The following is a 23,311-nucleotide window of genomic DNA, read 5'->3' on the forward strand; positions in this document are numbered from 1 at the left end:
GTGAAATTCTTTCCCACAGGAAGCTGTTCGGGCCAGTTTGTTCAAAACATTCAATCAGGAACTGGATATGGTTCTTGTGGCTAAAGGAATCAAAAGGTATGGTAAGGAAGCAAGAGTGTGAAACTGAAATTGCATGATCAGCCATGGTCATATTGAATGGTGGTGCATATTAGAAGGACTGAATGGCTTAATTTCCATGTTTCTCAGACAGATATGGGAAAACACAAAACCCAGTGAGTTTTGTTTGAGTAGCAAAGGAAAACACAGTGGAAGCTAAAAAGCTACAAAAGAATGTACAACCTGATCAGGGGTTGGTTGAGAAATAAGTGCCAAATCTCTTTAAATAATTTACTTGCATGAGTTAGGTTTACTCATATATGGCAAGAGAAGTAGGTAAAGAAATTAAGATTTTGAGAGATACGGGAGCAAGTATATCTTTGAAATGAGAGATAAAAAGATATGTAATTCGGGAGTATTGCCAGAAAAAGTGATAATGTGTAGAATTCACGGTGAGAATAACAATCTTCCATTGTATAAAGTGAGGTTGGGGAGTCCAGTAAAAAGTGGTGAAGTGGTAATGGAGACAATTTCAGATCAAGAAATATAGTTTATCCTTGTAATAATATAGTTAGATCATAGACGGGAGTGATGCCAGTGGAAATTAGGCAACTGAGGTGTTACAAGTATATCCTGGGATTTTTTTCTGACTGTGTGGTAACAAGGTCACAAAGCCACAGGGTGAAGCAGGAGGAAAAATCACGGAGTAAAGGACAATAGACAATAGGTGCAGGAGTAGGCCATTCAGCCCTTCATGGCTGATCATTCCTAATCAGTATCCGCTCCCTGCCTTATCTCCGTAACCCTTGATTCCACCAGCTTTGAGAGCTCTATCCAACTCTTTCTTAAATGAATCCAGAGACTGGGCCTCCACTGTCTTCTGGGGCAGAGCATTCCACACAGTCACCACTCTCTGGGTGAAGAAGTTTCTCCTCATCTCTGCCCTAAATGGTCTACCCCGTATTTTTAAGTTGATCAAAGAAGTTGATGTTCAATCATCAGAAACTATGTTTGATCAAATGGTTGACAAACAAAAACAAGAACAGTGGGAGGACAAAGTGGACTTTTAACATTTTTAGTTGAGAGAAATTAGCTGAATTGCAACCGAAAGATGTAAAACTGAAGTAGTTGCTCCAAAAGCATCCACAGAAGCAGAATTTGAGTGTGTCTCAGAATGTTACTATCTTAAAAATGAAGTCTTAATGAGGCAAGAGAGATCATCACATATTCAGATGAGAAATGGGCAGAAGCTCATTAAGTTCTATTACTGGTGGGTTATAGAAAAGGTGTTGTGGGTAGCACATGAATTACCAGTAGGTGGTCATTTGGGAGTAAGGAAATCATTTTATTGGCCCCAACTGAATAAGGATATGCTCGAATATTACCAGACACATCATACACGTCAGTAAACCTCAAGCAGTGATAAAATCAGCACCCTTAATACACATTCCCACATTGGAGGAACCTTTTACAAGAGTCTTAAGTGATTGCTTAGAATCTGTCCTTAAAACAAAATGTTTAGCAATTTGTATTTGATGAACACAATGGATGTATCTACTAGATTTCCAGAGGCCATTTCCACAGATACTTAATTTTTTTAAACTAGAAACAAACTACCTCCAGAAATACAATCAGAAAAAGGATCAAATTTTCCATCAACTTATTCAAGAAAGTTACAGACATTTTATGAATAAAACAACTCAAATCCACCATGTACAATTCAGAATCACAAGACACATCAGAACTGGGGCATCAATTAAAGGCCATGTTGAAGGCTTATAGTCAAGATTATCCAAAGAATTGGGATAAAGGAATTCCATTTGTACTTTTAGCAATCATCTAAATTCAGTCCATTTGTTTAGTTTTTTGGGCATGAGGTGAGAGGACCACTGAAATTATTTAAGGAGAAATTGGTGAGTCTGGAGTTTAGAGATCACATATTTGGAATGTGCTTTAAATTTTAGGGAAAGATTAAATAGAGTAGGTGAGTTAGCCAAACAGCACAACAGGTGATGAAACAGGAAGTAGACAAGAAATCAAAACTTGTAACTTTGCTTGTAGCAATAAAGTATTACTGTTACTCCCAGTGATAGATGAAACCAACCTTTAAAAGCAAGGTTATCAAACTGAAATAAAATTGAGTGAAGTGAATGATTTGATAAGAAAGAAAGATATCTCACACAGTGTCTTAGGAATATGCTCAAACGTTATTTTGATAGGGAAGGATAGAAAACAGAAAGAGGAAAACAGCAAATGTGACACCACTGTTTAAAAAGACAAAAGATTGGGTATTATAGACCAGTTAGCTTAACCTCTGTAGTGGGGAAGATGCTTGAGTCTATTATCAAGGAAGAAATAGCAAGGCATCTAGATAGAAAATGTCCCATTGGGCAGACACAGCATGGATTCATGAAGGGCAGGTCACACTTAACTAATCTTTTGGAATACAATGAAGACATTATGAGCATGGTGAACAACAAGGACCCACTAAATGGGTGTACCTAGATTTCCAAAAGGCCTTCAACAAGGTGCTGCACAAGAGGCTGCTGCATAATATAAAGATGCAAGGTATTATGGGTAAAGTAATAACATGGATAGAAGATCGGTTGACTAACAGGAAGCAAAGAGTGGAGAAAAATGAGTGCTATTCTGGTTGGCAATCAGCAACTAGTGGTGTGTCTCAGGGATCAGTGTTGGGACCGCAATTATTCAGAATTTATATTTTGATTTGGAGTTTGGGAACCATATGTAGTGTGTCAAAGTTTGCAAATGTTACTAAGATGAGTGGCAGAGCAAAGCTTGCAGAGGCCTGTGAAACTGCAGAGGAACATAGATATATTGAGGGAGTGGGCAAAGATCTGGCAGATGGAATACAATGTTAATAAATGTGAAGTCATCCATTTTGGTAGGTGTAACAGTAAAAACAATTACTACTTGAATGGTAAAAAGTTGCAGCAAGCTGCTATGCAGAGGGACCTGGGTGCCCTCGCATATGAATCACAGAAGGTTGGTCTGTAGATACAAGTAATTGGGAAGGCAAATGGAATTCTGTCCTTCATTGCTAAAATGACTTTGTTTAAAAGCAGGGAGGTTATGTTGTATCTGTATAGGGTGCTGGTGAGGCCACATCTGGAGTACCGAGTGCAGCTGTGGTCTCCTTACTTGAGAAAGGGTGTACTGGCACTAGAGGGGGTGCATAGGAGATTCACTAGGTTGATTCCGGAGTTCAGGGGGTTGCCTTATGAAGGGAGACAGAGGAGACTGGGATTGTATTTATTGGAATTTAGAAGAATGAGGGGGAATCTTATAGAAACATATAACATTATGAGGGGAATAAATAAAAGTAGAGAGGCCTTTCCACTGGTGGGTGAAATTAGGACAAGAGGACATAGTCTCAAAATTAAGGGAAGTAGATTTAGGACAGAATTGAGAAGGAAATTCTTCATCTGGAGGGGTGTGAATTATGGAATTCCCTGCCCAGTGAAGTAATTGAAGTTTCCTCAGTAAGTATTTTTAAAGCTAAGATAGATAATTCTTTGAACAAAGAATTAAGGATTAAAGTGAGAGGGTGGGTAAGTGAAACTGAGCCCACAAAAAAGATCAGTCAAAACTTTCTTGAATGGTGGAGCAGGCTCGAAGGGCCAGATGGCCCACTCCTGCTCCTCCTTATGGTCTTATGAAAGCAAAAAGGAGAATGTGGTCCTGGTCACAACACAGAATGAAGAACCAAGTTCAGATGATTCTGAATAGAACTTTCCTCTAATTAAAATGGACAGTGAAGTTTTCAAAACTTGAGATAAACTGAGTCACCTTTCAGAGGAAAATCAAAATGAGTTGAAAGTGTTATTACAATCATTGTGGAGATATGTGGGAGTAAACTGGAACGTACTTAACTGATTTTGCATGATGTAGATGTAGGAAATGCTGTTCCAATTATGCAACGTTCTTAAGGACTTAAAATTGGCACAGGTCCAAAAAAAAGAGAGACCGAACGCATGCTCAAAGGCAATATAATCCGAGTTTTAGTGACTGGAGCACACCCGTAGTAATGATGCCAAAACCAGACGGCACCCAACAATTCTGTGTGGACCATCGCAAAGTCAATGCAGTTAAGAAGTCTGATCCATATCCTATTCCACATTTGAAAGACTGTATCGAGAAGGTTGAACAAGCAACTTGTATTTCTAAGTTGGACTTAGTCGGAGGATACTGTCAGATTTCTTTATACAAAAGAGCAAACAAAATCCAGCTGATGCCAAGTGGACCATACCAGTTTACAGTCATGATCTTTTGTATGAAAAATGCCCCAGCCAAATTTCAAGGATGAATCAATAAAGTCATTTCAGAATTACCCTACTGTGTGGTGTACATCGATGACCTGGTGATTTTTAGTCACATGTGGAAGAAACGTTTGGAGCATCTGTCACAGTTGTTTGTTCATCTTCAGGAGGTGAGCTTGGTGATAAACCTGGCTAAAATTGAGTTTACAAAAGCCCAAGTCACATTCTTGGGCCATATGATTAGCCATGGAAAAATGACCCCACAGGATACAAAAGCAAAAGTTATTGGGGAGATTCCCATACCATCAACGAAGAGGGAAGTCCAATGACTCCTGGGATTGAGTATTTTTTAAAATTGGAAGCTTGTACCAAATTTTAGAAGTGTGATTGCTCCAGTGACATTCAGATAGCAAGGACTATAGATGCTGGAAAGTCAGAGTTAATAAGGTGTAGAGCTGGAAAAAGCACAGCACGTCAATGAACAAAAGAGCAGGGGAGTCAACAGTTCAGGTTGACTGAGTCAACCTTGCATCAGGACCTGAAACGTCAACTCCCCTGCTCCTCTGCCTGACTAGAATCCCAGGCTATTTGGCCCAACAAATCCACACCAACTCTCCAAAGAGTAACGTTCCCACGCCCATCATCCTACCCTAACACTCTACATTCACCCCTGACTAATGCATCTAACCTAAACATCCCTGAACACAATAGGCAATTTAGCATGGCTAATTCACCTAATCTGCACATCTTTGGATTGCTGGACGAAACTGGAGCACCTGGAGGAAACCCACACTTACACGGGGAAAACGTGCCAACTCCACACAGACAATTGCCTGAGGTTGGAATTGAACCTGGGTTGCTGGTACTGTGAGGCAGCAGTGCTTACCACTAGGCTAGTGTACCACACAAGACTTGCTGTGCTTTTTCCAGCTCTTATTCCACTGACTGACTTGAAGAAGTGCAGAAAGTTTCAGTGGACAGAGGAACGTCAGAGGGCATTGAACAGCCAGAAGACTGTGTTAAGCACTGCCCCAGTGTTAACCACACCTAAATAATGCAAAGCCATTCAAAGTGGCTATTGATGCGAGTGTTGATGCTATATTCCTGCAAGAAGACAAGATAAAAAGACATATTGGGTATTTTTCCAGAAAATTAGTTAATCATTAACAGAAATATTCCACAACTGAGAAGGAGTCCTTGAATATGATGTTGGTATTGCTACTATAGCCCATTTCAGTCCGTTTTCTTCTGCCATCGAACACCTCCATCTTCCTTCTTCAAAGTCACGACAATCCGTCAGCAATTACTTTCTTTCATCCTGCCACGTGTATAATTTTCAAATTGATTGAAAATTGATTGAGTGTTATCTCCATTTAAACAAACGTGTATTTTTATCCTCCAATTTTTTCTAAAAACTTTAAGGAGTTGTGATTATTATATACAATTTTCTTAGACACATTAAAGGCAATAGAAATGTTGCAATACCAACATCATATTCAAGGACTCCTTCTCAGTTGTGGAATATTTCTGTTAATGATTAACTAATGCTACATACAAGGAGTGGTAGAGGTTTGGTAATTCTTCCACAAATGGCAGTTGATATTACATTAGTTGTTAGTGTTAAATCTGAAGTAGAAAATGTTTTAAGTGTAGGTATTCAGGGATATGTGCCAATAACAGGTATATAGATTTAAGCCACAGATTGAGTAGAATCTCACTGAATGGTGAAACAGGTTCGAGGTGGTGAATGGCCTATTCCTGTTCCTATGGGACTGAGAAAGAGGATGTCAATGATGTTTCTAAAGGCAATTATATTCTTTTGCAAACTTAATCAGGATTTTTTAGGGGATAAAACTTAAATTGAATCTCATGCTTTGAGCCAAAGGATAAATTTTCCACTTTTACTTCTGGCTAATAGTATGTCAAACAAAAAGAGGAAATTAATAAAAATAATCCCAAGTACTTAATAAATAAACCTGACTATTGTATTTCAAGTGAGGACTCTCAAAAGCTTATTACAAGGATAGATCAGATACAAAATCAATGATACTTAAAAAGCTCAATGTGGTTAATTTCAATTTTGTAGGTTTAATCACAAAATACATTAATAAAGGTTATCACCTCCATTGCTTGAGCCAAGCGCTCTTCCAGAGCCATAAAGGTAAGAAGTTGTGGATCAACAGACGAAATAGCTTGAGCTGTAAGTCCTTCACCAAGTTCGTCAAGCAATCTGAGAAAATACATGAAATAGACAAGATGAAGATACGTAAAATAAAAGTTCATGACGCAGGGGTAACAATAGTGTGTATAGAGTTTTCGCTAACTGGGAACGCTAACTATACAGAAATGGGTCATTTTAGACAGGCAAGGTGCAACAAATGCAATGCTACAGAAATCAGTATTAAGACATCAACTGTTCACAATTTATATGAATGATTTGCATCAAGGAATCATGGGGTGTATTGTGGTGGTGGCACAGGTGCTATCCATTGAGGAAAGGTATAGATAGGCTTGACTGAAAACCACGATTTCAGAAAAATGTGAGGTCATCTTCCTGTGACATAGACAATCCTGGTATGGTTTAACATGATGATTGCTAAAAAAAAGATGATTCCACAGATGTGAGAGAGACCAGATTCAGAAGACACAGCTTTAAAATAAGGAGTCTTGAATTTAAGACAAGCGTAAGGAGATTTCGTTTTGAGTGAGTCTTTGAGACAGCCTTCCATAGAGAATGGTAGAGTCATTGAATATTTTTAAGGCAGGGATAGATTAGATTCTTCACTAACAAGGGAATTAAAGTGAATAGGGATAGGTCGGAATACAGACTCAAGAGCACAATCACATCTGCCAAATCCTTGAATGATGGACTAAGATCAAGCAACCGAATAGACTAATCCAACTTGTATTTCATATGCTAAAACAATTTTGCATATCATTCAATTCATCAAATTGAAGGGTCTTTGTGTACTGAACCATTAAATAAGATTGTTTATTAAATTTTTAAAGCCAGGAAAAATATTAAAGCAAAAACAATGGATTCTAATATTATTTCTAACTCAAATGTAACTGAATTAAGTCAAAAGTGGAACAGAACCCACAAGAAATTATTTAACTAATTTCACAGAGTACTTTGCAAGTATAGTTAAAACATTATTATTCATTTACCAAATTCAAAATTTAAACCTGGAATTTTTTTATACCTTCTAACAGAACATGATTTTTATGACCACATTTAGTATTAGGTGGTAATGTAAAAGATTCACCATCAACTATTTTATTTATATTCAATGTTTACTCAAAATCTGGCCATTCTTGTTTTTAACATCCTTTAGTTCTCTTGGAAGAACGAAAGAAAGAATATGTTTAAAAAAAGTAAGGAAAAAACTACATAACTCTTCTCCAAATTCTGTAATATGGGATAACAGGTCACACCACAGTTTTCAAAGATCTCCCATTATCGCCATAAAAGTGAAATGCTTCAAAACACTGCTTATAGTTGACTACGTAGCAAAGCTCAAAATTCTTGGATTCCCCAATGCGTAGATAAAAACATTTTGAGGCTAATGTCTAAAGATTTTGACCTCAATATATCCAGTAGATAAGTACATCGCATCAAAGAATGACAGGTCACTAAATGAGGAAGTGCAGATGCCCATTCAAAGCATGAAACAGTAGCACTGCTGGCATTAGAATCAACCAAGTTGTTTGGCAGATGGAGATGGTGAAGTGGAAATCAATCGTGTCAATTCTTATAATCTACTTCGAGTGTTAGTAGGATAGTGCCAGAAAGAAAAGACTGTATGAGCCTTATGAGAAAAATAAAATCAGAGCCATCATGTCAAGTGGAGTCTAAGTTTCAGATACTAATCAACAGCTACAGGCTACTGTTTTACAAAATCAGAAGTAAATCACACTAAACAGGAATGCTATTAGATAACACAACATCCATCTTTGAAGCAGCAGCTAAACAGGAACTTCTGGGTTGGAATTGTCAAGCAAACTTCTAAGGAGACAGTAATATAATGATAATTTTTATAAAACCAGTAAGCTGGAGTTGTAAACCAACGTTTGAGGCATGAGTTCAAATTTCAGCTGGGAAGTTAGTTCGGTTAGTTAATATGTTAAGAATAAAATTAATTTCTCATTAATAATGATCCCAAAGAGGATTAATATAAAAACCAATATCCATCAAGGTAGGAAATCTTACCCGGTCTGGATTACAATTGATTGCACAGCAACATGGTTGACTCTGAACTGCCCTCTGACCTGCCTGAACCAAATCCTTCAATTGTTTCAAATTGTGATTAACAAAAAAACTGAAGATTATTATTGATGGACTACCTTCCATCAACCTAGGCCCAGGAAATGACCTTGCAAAGTCCACCTTACTTATTTCTGGGGAGGTCTGCCGAAATGTAGGACAGCTGAACCGCAATGAATCAAGCAACAGTCCGACAGTCATTCTCATCAAATCATACCTTACAGCCAATGTCATGAACAAGAAAGGTTAATTTATAAAGTTACATACAAACATATTACTCAGAAGGCAGGCATTCTTCAAAATGAACTAAATCCTGCAGATAATAAGGCATTCCTGGGAAGAAATGGAGCAGACCTAGAGTCCATCCCAAAATCTTGTCCCATAAAAGGTGCAACACAAAATGTGTACCTGCTTTACCCCAGTAATTTTTCAACATCAAAACCTTGATGGGAGGTTGAGGGAAGGGAAAAGCCATCTGTCTTCATCAATTCTCACAATACATTTCTCTTTCCCCTTTTTTTAGCCAATAGCATTGGGCATCCCACTGCTATGTAATCATTATTCGTATGCACCTATATCGGTCACATGCGTAAAATCAATTAGCTTAATATAAACCAAGGTTAGGCCACCATTTATTGCCAATGCATGAAGTGACATGCAAATTTTTATCATGACCTGCATAATATACAAAGATCATATGCATTGTTGTCTTAACAAAGATTTTAATACAACAGAAAATTTCCATTCAGCTCATTAAACTCTGAATCAGAACTCAACTTGTTTTTGTCTGCAATCTTATTCCCCAATACCATATTTACCAACCTGCATCAGAATGCAACTACTTTAAATCTTCAAAAGCAGCACTTTATCATAAATATATAGGCTTTTATAGGGTTAACATTTAGTTTTATGGTCTAACTTTGTCTCTGGCTCTTCATTCATAGTTTTTCAAGAAGTATTCCTTTACATCAAATTCTTTAATTACTTACAAAATTAAATTTATTCACTATTTTCCATCAATAATCATACATCTAGATCTCTTACTCCTTTCACTAATCTAAAATCTAGATTTTCATCTTCTGGTAAAATTATGAGGTTTAAACATATAAAACACAATAATATACGACTTACACAAAGATTGTATCAAATACATCAATTGTGGTAAAAAGACTTTCCCTTATGAGAGCACATAGAACTAAGGTTCACTGTTAAAAGAGGCTTGATTCTCAGCTTATGTGATGGCATGACTACATTGTTATATAAATAGACACCTCTCGGCCCTTGAAAAACAGAAAAAAACATTCATTTCATTATTAAATGCAGTTGACAAAAATTGTTTTCTCAAGAATTTGTAACCAGAGCTTCATTTATAAAAGGCAGCTTAGACAGGACAAGTATATGGGTAAAATTCTGGTAGATGGAATACAATATGAGAAAATGTAAAGTTGTCCATTTGCTTACATGGAGAATACAGAATACCAAGGTGCAGGAATTCCTAATTTCCACAACTCCAAGGTTGGGAGCTAGTTATTCACTGCAGAATTTCTTGTTTCTGACTTGCTCTTGTAGCCACAGCATTTACATGACTAGGCCTATTCAATTTCTAGTCAATTGTAACCCACAGGAATAGGATAGTGAGAAATTCAGTGATGATCATGTCATGAATTTTAGAAGGGAGAAAGATGGTTAGATCTTTTCTTTTTAGATGGTCATAACAGACAATTGCATGATGCAAATTTCACTTTTCACTTATCTGTCTAATCTTAGAATTTGTTCAGTGTGTGCTGCCTAGGGATACTATATTGTGTAATATAATACTGCATACATTTCCAGCCAGGCTGCATAGCAAGCTAGAATTAACTTTCCAATCCTAAAATGTAATTATTTATAATGATAACCAGAAAAACAAAATCAGAAGATATAACCTGGTGGAAGCAATGAGTAAACTTAAAACATTTTAAATCAGTTTTTACACTGATTTGAAACTCGAACTACATTAGTGCCAGAAGAAAAATTGAATCATCTAAAAATGATCACTGATAAGCACAACTGCAGCTGATAATTAATTGGGCATCAATGATTCAGAGGCATTTGAGAATTTGAAGTAAACTGCAGTTTCCTATAAGGCAATCTAAAAAAAGTGAGAGGGGATCAAACATAACTTTTGTAGACAGGAAATGAAGGATTATTTAACTGCTGGAAGCTGAATTAAGAGGACAGTAAAAACCAAAAACAAACTTTTGGCAACATTTGACTCTTTTCCCCAGCAAAAATAAAATTATCACATCTACAGGCATCAATTTCAATGCCTTAGACAACAGAGTTAGACAAACTCATTGACAATAAAAGCAAAATTCTAAAGATGCTGGAAATCTGAAACAAAAAGAAAATCCTGGAGAAACTCAGCATTGTATGTGAATAGAGAAACAGAGTTTTCAACCAAGATCTGACTCCAGAACTGAAAAGCGTTGGAAAATGATGCTCTTTTACACTTTTGATGGAAGATAGGAGAGCAAAGGGAACACTGTGTGGAGGCCTAGTGTAAAACACTAAGGGATAGCTAATTGGAGTGAAAGAAAACGAGAGTTGGAAAATGGGAGCATATTAAAGCATGGAAGGGTAAAATCTGGCTCTCTCTCATAGTCAGAGTCATAGAGATGTACAGCACGGAAACAGACCCATCAGTCTAACCATCCATGCCAACCAGATATCCCAACCCAATCTAGTCCCACCTACCAGCACATATCCCTCCAACCCTTCCTATTCATATACCCATCCAAATGTCTCTTAAATGTTGCAATTGTACCAGCCTCCACCACATCCTCTGGCAGCTCATTCCATACTACCCTCTGCGTGAAAATGTTGCCCCTTAGGTCTCTTTTATATCTTTCCCCTCTCACCCTAAACCTATGCCCTCTAGTTCTGGACTCCCTGACCCCAGGGAAAAGACATTGCCTATTTACCGTATCCATGACCCTCATAATTTTGTAAACCTCTATAAGGTCACCCCTGAGCCTCCCACAGCCCAGGGAAAACAGGCCCAGCCTGTTCAGCCTCTCCCTATAGCTCAAATCCTCCAACCCTGGCAACATTCTTGTAAATCTTTTCTGAACCCTTTCAAGTTTTATAACATCTTTCCAATATGAACGAGACCAGAATTGCATGCAATATTCCAACAATGGCCTAACCAATGTCCTGAACAGCCGCAACATGACCTCCCAACTCTTATACTCAATACTCTGATCAATAAAGGAAAGCACACGAAACGCCTTCTTCACTTCCTATCTACCTGCAACTCCACTTTCAAGGAGCTATGAACCTGCACTCCAAGGTCTCTTTGTTCACTTCCTTGGACCTTACCATTAAGTGTATAAGTCCTGCTAAGATTTGCTTTCCCAAAATGCAGCACCTCGCATTTATCGGAATTAAACTCCACATGCCACTTCTCAGCCCATTGACCCATCTGGTCAAGATCTTGTTGTAATCTGAGGTAACCCTCTTCACTGTCTTCTGCACTTCCAATTTGGTGTCATCTGAGACCAAAGTAAACAACACACAAATAAGACAAGATCATTTTTGGGGGTGGGGTAATATTAAAAAAAAAGGCGTACAAACAGCATAAGTACAGACTTTGAAATTGTGAAACTCGATATTCAGTTGCAGAAGGCTGTAAAATGCTTTAATGGAAAGTGAGATGTTCTGGATGTAAGTCTGTTTGAGCTGGAAGGTTTGTTTTCAGACATTTAAAAACTATAATAGGTAACATCATCAGTGAGCCTCCGGTGAAGCACCGGTCGTATGGTCCAATTTTTATTTATGTGTTCAGGTTTTCTTGGGTTGGTGATGTTATTTCCTGCGATATCATTTCCTGTTCTTTTTCTCAGGTGGTGGTAAATGGGATCCAAGTCAATGTATTTGTTGATAGAGTTCCAGTTGGCATGCCATGCTTCTAGAAATTCTCGTGTGTGTGTCTGTTTGGCTTGTTCCAGGATCGATGTGTTGTCCCAGTCGAAGTGGTGTCCTTTCTCATCTGTATGTAAAGATACTAGTGAGAGTGGGTCATGTATTGCAGTGGCTAGTTTTCTGCCGGTTTATCCAATGTAATGTTTGTTACAGTTCTTGCAAGGCATTTTGTAAATGACATTAGTTTTGCTTTTGTCTGTATAGGGTCCTTCAAGTTCATTAGCTCCTGTTTTAGTGTGTTAGTGGGTTTCTGGCTACTATGATGCCACTGCTGTGCTTTTCCAGCACCACTCTAATCTAGACCCAAGAGTTCCGAGTAGTCTGGCAGTCATTTCCGAGATGTCTTTCATGTAGGGGAGAATAGCTAGGGTTTCTGGGCGCATTTTGTCTGTTTGTTTGGGTTTGTTACTGAGAAATTGGTGGACTGTGTTCATTAGGTACCTGTTCTTTTTGAATACTCTGTATAGATGATTTTCCTCTGCTCTTCGTAGTTCCTCTGTAGTGCAGGGTGTGGTGGCTTGTTGAAATAATGTTCAAATGCAGCTTTGTTTGTGGATGTTGGGATGATTGCTTCTGTAGTTCAGTATTTGTTGTTTTCTTATGGACGCTAGTTTGAAGTTCACTGTTGGCTGTTCACTTTACTGTGACATATAGGAATGGCAGTTTGTAGTCGCTTTCCTCCTCTTTAGTGAATTTGCTGCCAGTAAGAGTATTATTGATGGTCTTGAAGATTTCTTCTAATTTGTTTGTTTAGTGATGACAAAGATGTCATCCATACAGCAGACCCAAAGTTTGGGTTGGATGATTGGCAGAGCTGTTTGTTCAAGTCTCTGCATTACTGCTTCTGCTAAGGACCCGGATATCGGATGTTGTGGGATGTTGTAACAGACGTGCTTGCCTGAAATGGCAAGCAATGAGAAAGTTGGGACTATTCTTATAGAATGGGGTTCTGCAAAGCAATCACTCAGTCTGCTTTTGGTCTTGCCAATGTAACGGAGGCTGCATCATGAGCAGGAAATACAGAAGCTTAGACTGAACAAAGTAAAATGCTGCTACACATCGAAAATGTGTTTTTGGGCCTTGGATAGTGAGAAGGGAGGAGGTAAATGGGCAAGCGTTAGACCTTCTGTAATTACATGGAAGGTGTCATGGGATATGAAGACACTTTAGAAATAACCTTTTAGGCAGAGTGGACTAAGGTGTCAGGGAGAGAGGGCCCCTGTGGAATTCTGACAGTAGAGAGAGATGTAGTCTTTAGTGGTGGCATTCTGTTGGAGGTGGCAGAAATGCATGACCCATTGAATGTCGAAACTAGTGGAATGTAGAGTTAAGAGGAAGACAAGAGGACTCTACTTTTGTGCTACTAAGGTGGAGAAGGGGTGTGGAGGATAGGTTGTACATGGCTGAGGGCCCAGTCATCCTCAGTTTGGTGGTGGGGGGGGGGGGGGGGGTGGTAGTGGAATCATCTTCAGGGATAAGAGTAAAGGAATTAATTTCAGAGTCACAAAAATGTAGAAGATGGCATTAATGGAACAGATGTGACAGAGACAAAGAAATTGAGAAAGTGGAATAGAATGCTTGCAGGAAGTAGGGTGTGAGAAAGTATAGTTGAAGTTGACAGACTTATAATGGATATTGGTGGTCAACCTATCCCTAGATATGGGAACTAAAAAGGCAAGAAAGGGGAGGGAAGAGTCACAGCTGGACCAGGCAAAGAGAAGGATGGAAACTGGAAACAAAGCTGATTAATTTTTCTCATTCCAAATGAGAGCAGGAAATAGCACAGCTGACACTGTTGATGAATTAGAAAAAGAGTTGTGGGAGGGGTCCTGCAAATAGGACTGGAACAAGGAATTTTCCAGCTTCACCACAAGAAGGCAAGCATAACTGGGACACATGTGGGTATCCATAGCCATATCTTATTCTCTCTAAATCAGAGGGAAGTTAAACGAGAAGATGTTCAAAGTAAGAGCTCAGGTAGGAAAAGGAGGGTGATGATACATGGAGAGTGTTCACACCTCTTTTCAAGGAAGAAGCAGACAGATTTCAGACCATCCTTATGGCGGTGGGTGTGTCGAGAGACTGCATGAAGAAGAGCAGGCAGCTAGGAACGGATAACCGGAACTTGTGGAACCGACAACTTTGTAACAAGACTAAAAAATGCAGCCAAAAATTACAAGTTTAAGGACACAGATGAATGGGTTTCAGCACACCAAGAAGCGCAGACTGAGACACTTAGGAACTATAAGCTCACAATATCACAAACTGCAGATATTGCCAGAGCACATGAAACCACAAACAAAAAATTAATATGCTGACTACCTAAACAGCCTTCTTGAACCGTTGCAGTCCACGTCTTGTGGGTTGACTCACAATGCCATTAAGGAGGGAATTCCAGGAATTTGACCCAGTGACAGTGATGGAACAGTGATTTATTTCCAAGGATAGTGAGTGACTTGGAGCAGAACTTGAAGGTGCTGGCTTTGCCATTTTTCTGCTGCCCTTGTCCTTCTAGATGGAAGTGCTCTTGGGTTTGAAAGATACTGTCTGAGGATCTCTGGTGAATTTCTGCAGTGCACCTTGGAGATAGTATACACTGCTGAGACAGAGTGTCGATGGTAGAGGGAGTGGATGCTTGTGGATGTAGTGCCAATCAAGTGAGCTGCTTTGCCCTGGATGGTTATTCACCACAGTATTCCTAGCTTCTGACCTGCTCTTGTGGTGCTTACGTAGTGAGTCCAGTTGAGTTTCTAATCAATGTTAATCCCAGGATGTGGGTAATGGGGGATTCAGTGATGATAACACTACTGAATTCCAATGGGCGGTAGTTACATTGTCTCTTATTAATGATGGTCATAGCCTGTTATTTCTGTGGCACAAATGTTACTTTTCACTTCTCAGTCCAAGCCTAGATATTGTCCAGATCTTGTTGCATTTGAACATGTGACTCCTTTGTGATTAAAGCAGTCAAAATTAGATTACATTAGATTACTTATAGTGTGGAAACAGGCATTTCGGCCCAATAAGTCCACACTGACCCGCCGAAGCGCACCCACTCAGACCCATTCCCCTACACCTAACACTATGGGCAATTTAGCATGGCCAATTCACCTAACCTGCACATTTTTGGACTGTGGGAGGAAACCGGAGCACCCGGAGAAAACCCACGCAGACACGGGGAGAATGTGCAAACTCCACACAGTCAGTCGCCTGAGGCAGGAATGGAACCCAGGTCTCTGGCGCTGTGAGGCAGCAGTGCTAACCACTGTGCCACCCACTGAAATGGCGCTGAACATTGCATAATCAGCGAACATCCCCTCTCCTAGCCTAATTGATGAAGCAGCTGAAGATGGTTGAGCCGAGAACACTACCCTAAGGAAGTCTTGTACAGATGCCCACGAACGGAGATGATGGACCTTCAACAACACAACCTCCTCCCATGTGTCAGGGATGACTCCAACAACCAGAGAGTTTGCCCCGAAATCCACTGATTCCAGTTTTGCTAGGGCTCCTTGATGTCACAGTCGGTTGAACGCAGCATTGATTAAAATTGCTGTCACTCTCACCTCACCTCTGGAATTCAGCTCTTTTGTCCATATTTGAACCAAGGCTGTAATGCGGTCAGGAGCGTAGTGGCCCTGGCAAAATCCAAACTGGGGGTCACTAAGCAGGTTATTGCTGAGCAGAAACCAATTGATAGCACTGTTGATGACAACTCCATCATTTTGAGTGATGGATACCAGGGTAGGAATTGGCCAGGTTGGATTTGCCCTGCCTTTTGCACAGGACAGACGTGGGCAATTTCCCACATTGTCGGGTAGATACCAGTGTTGTAAATATACAGGAACATCATGGCTAGGGGAGCAGCAAGTTCTGGAGCACGAATCTTCAATACTATTGCCTGAATGATGTCAGGACCTGTAGCTTTTGCAGCGTCCAGTGTCTTCAAACATTTCTTGATATCACATGGAGTGAAATGAATTGGCTCATGACTGGTATCTCGAATGCTAGCAATCGCTACAGGAGGCCGAGAAGGATCATCCACTTGGCACTTCTGGTGGAAGATTGCTGCGAAAGCTTCAGCCTTACCTTTTGCCCTGATGTGTTGAGCTCTTCCATCATTGAGGATGGGATATTTGTGGAGCCTCCTCCTCCAGTGAATTATTTAATCATCCAGCAACATTCATGACTGGATGTAACAGGACTGTAGAGCTTAGATCTGATTTGTTGGTTGTGGGATTGCTTACTTCTGTCTATTGTAAGTAGACTTGGCATGCGTCCTATTTAATGTTTTCACCAAGTATGCCTGGTGCTGCTCCTGGCATGCCTTCCTGCATTCTCTATTGTACCAAGGTTGGTCCCTGGCTTGGTGGTAAGGTTGAGTGGGGATATAAGAACATAAGGACTAGGAGCAGGAGTAGGCCATCTAGCCCTCTGAGCCTGCTCCGTCATTCAAGATGATCATGGCTGATCTGTTCGTGGATTCGGCTCCACTTACCCACTCTCTCACCATAACCCTTAATTCCTTCATTGTTCAAAGAAAAAATTTTAGCTTTAAAAACACGTAATGAAGTAGCATCAACTACTTCACTGGCCAGGGAATTCCATTGATTCACAACCCTTTAGGTGAAGAAGTTCCTTCTTAATTCAGTCCTAAATCTGCTCCCCCTAATTTAGAGACTATGTTCTGTTGTCCTAGTTTCACTGCCTGTGGAAACATCCTCTCTACTTCTATCATATCTATTCCTATCATAATGTTATATGTTTCTATAAGATCCCCCCTCATTCTTCTAAATTCCAATGAATACAATTCCAGTCTCCCCTCATAAGCCAACCCCCTCAACTCCAGAATCAACCTAGTGAAACTCCTCTGCACCTTTCTAGTACCTGTACATCCCTTCTCAAGTATGAAGGCCACAGTACTCCAGGGGTGGCCTCACCAGCCCCTGTACAGCTTTAACATAAGCTCCCTCCTTTTAAACTCAATCCCTTTAGCAACGAAGAACAAAATTCCATTTGCCTTCCTAATTACTTGTAGTACCTGCAGACCAACCTTCTGTGATTCATGCACAAGGACATACAGGTGCCTCTGCATAGCAGCATGCTGCAACATTTTACCATTCAAGTAATAATCCCTTTTAATGTTAGTCCTACCAAAATGGATGACTTCACATTTATTAACATAGATACTTTTCTCACTCAAAGGACAATGTACCTCTGCAAAGTTTCACAGTCCTCTGCACACTTTGTTCTGCCACTCATCTCGGTATCATCTGCAACCTTTGACACACGACACCTGGTCCCAACTCCCAATCATCTATGTGAATTGTAAATAATTGTGGTAAAAACACTGATCCCTGAGGAACACCACTTGTTAGTGACTACCAACCACAATAGCACTTCTTTATCCCCACTCTTTGCTTCCTGTCAGTTAACAAATCCTCTATTCATGCTAATACTTTACCCAAAACACCATACATCTTAGTCTTAAGCAGCCGCCTCTTGTGCGGCACCTTGTCGAAGGCCTTTTGGAAATCTAGGTGCACCACATCTGTTGGGTCCCTGTTATCCACTGTGCTCGTAACGTCTTCACAGAATTTCAAAAGATTAGTTAAGCATGACCTACCCATCAGGAATCCATACTGCATCTGCCCAGCGGGACAATTTCTACCAATATGCCTTGTTATTTCTTCCTTGATAATAGACTTGAGCACCTTCCCCAATACAGAAATTAAGCTAACTGGTCTATAATTCCTCATCTTCAGTCTACCACTCTTTTTTAATCAGTGGCGTCACATTTGCGGTTTTCCAATCTGCTGGAGTTGCCTCAGAGTCCAGCAATTTTTGGAAAATTATCACAAGTGCACTTGCTATTTCTCTCTCCATTTCTTTTAGTACTGGGATCCATCCCATCAGGGCCAGGATCCATCCTTAGCTCTATTAGCTAGACTAACACTACCTCTTGTGTAATAACAATTGTTTCCAAGTCCTCAACTACCTTCGTCTCTTTGCCAATTAATGGCATGTTATTAGTGTGCTCCACTTTGAAGACTGACACAAAATACCAATTCAATGCCTCAGCCAATTCATCACATCCCATAACTAAATGCCCCTTCTCATCCTCTAAAAGGACCAACATTTACTTTCGTCACTCTTCTTAATTTTATATATTCACATAAACCTTTGCCATCTGTCTTTTTTATGCTTCAGGAGGTTACCAATTGTACTGGAGTACAATTCTGCTGCTGGTGATGGTCCACAGCACCTCATGGATGCCCAGTCTGTAGGTGCTAGATCTGATCAAAGTCCATCCCATTTAGAACGATGATGCTGTCGCACAACACGAAGGTTATTCTCAATGTGAAGGCGGGACTTTATCTCCACAAGGACTGTGCAGTGATCCCTCGTACAGAGAACATCATAGACTGATGCATCTGTAGCTATGAGGTTGGTAAGGATGAGTTCTATTATGTTTTTTCCCTCTTGTTGGTTACCTCACCACCTGCCACAGTCCCAGTCTAGCAGCTATGTTCTTTAGGACCCGACCAGCTCAATACATAGTACAGCTGCCAAGCTATTCTTGGTAATGGACACTGATATCCCCCCCGAATGCATTTTGTGCCCTTGCATCCTCAATGCTTCCTCCAAGTGCTGTTCAACATGGAGTAGGACCGATTCATCAACTGTGGTAATCAGTGGGAAATTTCCTTGCTCATGTTAACCTGAAGCCATGAGACTTCATGTGGTCCAGAGTCAATGTTGAGGACTGCCAGAGCAACTCCCTTCTGTGTACCACTCTGCTGCCACTTCTGCTGGGTCTGTCCTGTGATGACGTATCCAGGGATGAGGATGGTGGTGGCTGGGACATTGTCTGTAAGATATGATTCTGAGAGTATTATTATGTCAGGCTATTGCTTGACTAGTCTGTGAGACAGCTCTCCCAATTTTGGCACTAGCTCCCAGATGTTAGTGAGCACGTCTTTGCAGGGTCAACTGAGCTACTTCTGCTGTTGTCTTTTCAGGTGCCGTGGTCAATGCCAGGTGATCCATCCGGTTTCATTTCTTCCAGACTTTGTAGTGATTAGTACAGCTGAATGGCTTGGTAGGCCATTTCAGACAGCAATTCAGAGTCAACCACATTGCTGTGGGTCTGGAGTCACATGTAAGCCAGACCAGGTGAGGATGCCAGATTTCCTTCCCTGAAGGACATCAATGAACCAGATGGGTTTTTCCAACAATTGATAATGATTTACAGGTTATCAGTAGATTCTTAATTCCAGATTAATCCTGTGGTGGGATGCATACCTGGGTTCCCAGAATATTAGCCGAGTTTCTGGATTAATAATTTAACTATAATACCACTAGGCCGTTGCCTACCTTTAGGGATCAATGCTCTCAATGCCTTTACAGAGAGGTAGGCACTCTGAGGGATAGAGTGCTTTATTTCCACCTCCAATTCTATTTTGATTTAATCCCTTCTTGCTCTCCCAACCCTTCTCTCAAAATAACATTGCAGTGATTTGGTGGTGGGAAAGCAATTTGGCTCCGTTTGTTAACACGTCTAGATATTTTTAAAAAGCGGAGAAAATAAAATAAAAATAAATAAATAAATACATAGTGCAATTTGCATGCCACACTATTCAAGTTTAGCAATCACAATATATAGGACGAAAGCCAGGACAGATGCTGGAGATTAGAGTCGACAGTGCGGTGCTGGAAAAAGCACAAGCAGGTCAGGCAGCATTAGAATCAACATTTCGGGCAAAAGCCCTTCACTAGGAATGAGGCTGTGAGCCAAAAGGGTGGTAAAATAAATAAGAGGGGGTGTGGGGAGGGGGTGTGGGGCGGGGGGGGGTAAGGTGGCCAAGTGCATGATAGCTAGATGGAGGTGGGGGTAACGGTGATAGGTCAGAAAGGAGGGTGGAATGGAGAGGTGGGAAGGACGTGGATATGTGGGATAGGTCATGAGGGCGGCAGAGAGTTGGAAGGTTGGAACTGGCATAAGATGGGGGGGGCGGTTGGGAAAGGAAAATGAGAAAACTAGTGAAGTCCACATTGATGCTGTGGGGTTGGAGGGTGATGAGGCTTTCTTCCTCTAGGCTTTGGGTGGTTATGGAGTGGTGATCGAGGAGGCGCTGGACCAGCATGTCCTTGGAGGAGTGGGAGGGGGAGTCGAAGGGCGGTGGTGTTGGCTGGGGTGGGTGTCTTGGAGATGTTTTCTGAAGCACTCTGCAAGTAGGCATCCTGTCTCCCCAATGTAAAGGAGACCACATCGGGATCAACGGATATAGTAAATGACATATGTGGAAGTGCAGGTAAAACTCTGATGGAAGTGGAAAGCTCTTCTGGGGCCTGGCACGGAGGTGAGGGGGGCAGGTTTTGCAATTCCTGCGGTGGCAGGGGAAGGTAGGTTATTGGGAGGGTGTGGACCTGACAAGGGAATCACTGATGGAATGGTCTTTACGGAAGGTGGAGATGAGGGGGGATGGGGTGAGCATATGTTTTGCAGGTTTTTCCCCTTTTCCCCCTCACCTTTATCTTCTTTAAAGACCATTCCCTGCCCTCCTGGCAACTTCCCCTGCCACCGCAGGAATTGCAAAACCTGCACTCACACTTTCCCCTTCACCTCTGTGCAAGGCCCCAATGCAGCCTTCCACTTCTATCAGAGTTTTACCTGGCCTTCCACATGTCATTTACTGTATCCATTGCTCCCGATGTTGTCTTCTCTACATTGGGTATACAGGACGCCAACTTGCAGAGCGCTTCAGAGAACATCTCCAGGGCACCCCCACCAACCAACCCTACTGCCCACAGCCGAACACTTCAACCCCCCGCCTCCAAGGACATGCAGGCCCAGGGCCAACTCCATCGCCACTCCGTAACCATCTGATGCCAGAAGGAAAAAGGCCTCATCACCTTCCAACTCCACAGCATCAATGTGGACTTCACCAGTTTCCTCATTTTAAGTCCCCCAATCTTATTCCAGTTCCAAACTTAAACTCGACACCACCCTCATGATTTGTCCTTCCTTCCCACCTATCCGCTCCATTCTTCTCAACAATCTATCACCATTACCCCCATCTCCATCTACCTACCGCACTCTCAGCTACTTTACCCCCAGCCCCACCTCCCTCCCATTTATCTCACCACCCCCTCGGCTCACAGCCTCATTCCTGATGAAGGACTTTTGCCTGAAACATTGAGTCTCCTGCTCCTCAGATGCTGCCTGACTTGCTATACTTTTCTAGCACAACACTCTGATCATAATATCCAGTTTACAATGATAACTGACAAAGAGATTAATACTACAAATACCAAAGTAACAGAGTCAGAAAAAGTCAATCATGACAGAATTAGGCTGGAGCCAAGGAAGCATATTGAAGAATAATAGTCTGAAATATTTAAAAGTTGGATAGAGTTCATGAGAAATATAATCACTGAAAAAAGAGCCAAGAATAAATAGCCAAGGATAAAATGGAATCTAACAAAAAAAATGTTAGCAAAGTGTACAAATAATAGTGGGTATAGTTACCTCTTTTTAGGAAGAAGGAAAAAATTTTAAATTTAAATAATAAAAGAATATAAACTACAGAGGTAGGAACTTTGATGGGGTGTTCTTGAATAATATATTAAGCAATAGGTGAACAGATACTAAGTATCCAGAAATTGAATCATTAACAGGATTACTACAGTTTCCCCTTGTTTAGCACTTACTATCTGTCGCCATTAAATACTTGCTAAATAAAATGACTTTCCCATTATAATGCAATCAGGATAGGCCTGACCTGGAATTGTTGACTACTACCCTATTTTATACAATACCTGATGGATTTTGGATATTGCTAAACATATACGTAGTTTTAACCTTCAAGAAAAAAAGCCTAGTTTACATGGTCAGGTGGATTCTTCAAAAGAAGGAAGGTTGCTGTAAAATCATTCCTGCCTTCAATCAAACAGGTTCAAAAATTCTCTTTCTACTTGAAGGTTCTGACCTTGTACTAATTTCAATCGTCTCAACAACTGCATGAAAATTCTTCCACCGGCCAAGTTTCAAAAATCCTTTTCAAAAAAGATAGATGTGCACGTTCCAGCTAGTTTTCTGCATGCCCAATTCTTGTCTGATTTGAACTGCGTGCTTCAGTTACTGGTTCTGAAATTGCTCCACTTAGAGTCTGGACTTCAGTTTTATTGGGCTACAATTTGTTACTAAATAACTGAAGTCAGATCTCTGGAGCCAGCAACTGAAGACCAAATTATGCGTTTGTTTAGCTCCAGTGTGTTGTTGTCGAATGTGGCTCAGAATGCAGTTATCAATGTACTCTTTGACACTAAAGTGAAAAAAAGGCAATACTAAAGGCAAAAGGCAAGATCTTTGTTTTCAAACAGCTGAAAAACAACAATATGTTATTAGCATGTGGAGATACTGTCCAATTCACTGGTACAAGTAAATTAATGCTCATTTTTAGAAAAGAAGGTGGAACTACAGACTGTGGATAAATACTTACGCTACAAAATAAAACTCCAGAACTTATCCTAGAAAGATGGTTTCAATAAAATAATTGGAGAACAATATAAAGGTAGCATGGGTTTCTGAAAGTCACTTATGTCACATTTTAGAAGTACTTGAATAAATAATGGGGAAAAAAAATGCAATGATGCCCCTGGACAATCAGAAAACTTTTGATAAGCTGACACATCAGAGAATTGTAAGAAAAGTCATGGCATATGGAGTTCAAAGCCCTACAGT

At 40.5% G+C, this 23,311-nt stretch overlaps 1 protein-coding gene across 4 annotated transcripts in view; it reads right to left on the reverse strand.

The window, feature by feature from the left end:
* The window catches only part of pja2 (praja ring finger ubiquitin ligase 2), a 96,326-nt gene that overhangs the window by 18,828 nt on the left and 54,187 nt on the right, over nucleotides 1-23,311 (reverse strand). For all 4 annotated transcript variants that reach the window (XR_009645549.1, XM_060837272.1, XM_060837258.1 and 1 more), the window contains exon 6: nucleotides 6,459-6,567. Coding sequence is in view for 3 of the 4 variants with exons in the window: in XM_060837272.1 (XP_060693255.1) it covers nucleotides 6,459-6,567 (109 nt within the window). In the remaining variant the exon portion in view is untranslated. The remainder of the gene's footprint in view (nucleotides 1-6,458; nucleotides 6,568-23,311) is intronic.

This window comes from Hemiscyllium ocellatum, chromosome 2 (genome assembly GCF_020745735.1).
Source record: "Hemiscyllium ocellatum isolate sHemOce1 chromosome 2, sHemOce1.pat.X.cur, whole genome shotgun sequence".
Classification (NCBI taxonomy): Eukaryota; Metazoa; Chordata; class Chondrichthyes; order Orectolobiformes; family Hemiscylliidae; genus Hemiscyllium; species Hemiscyllium ocellatum.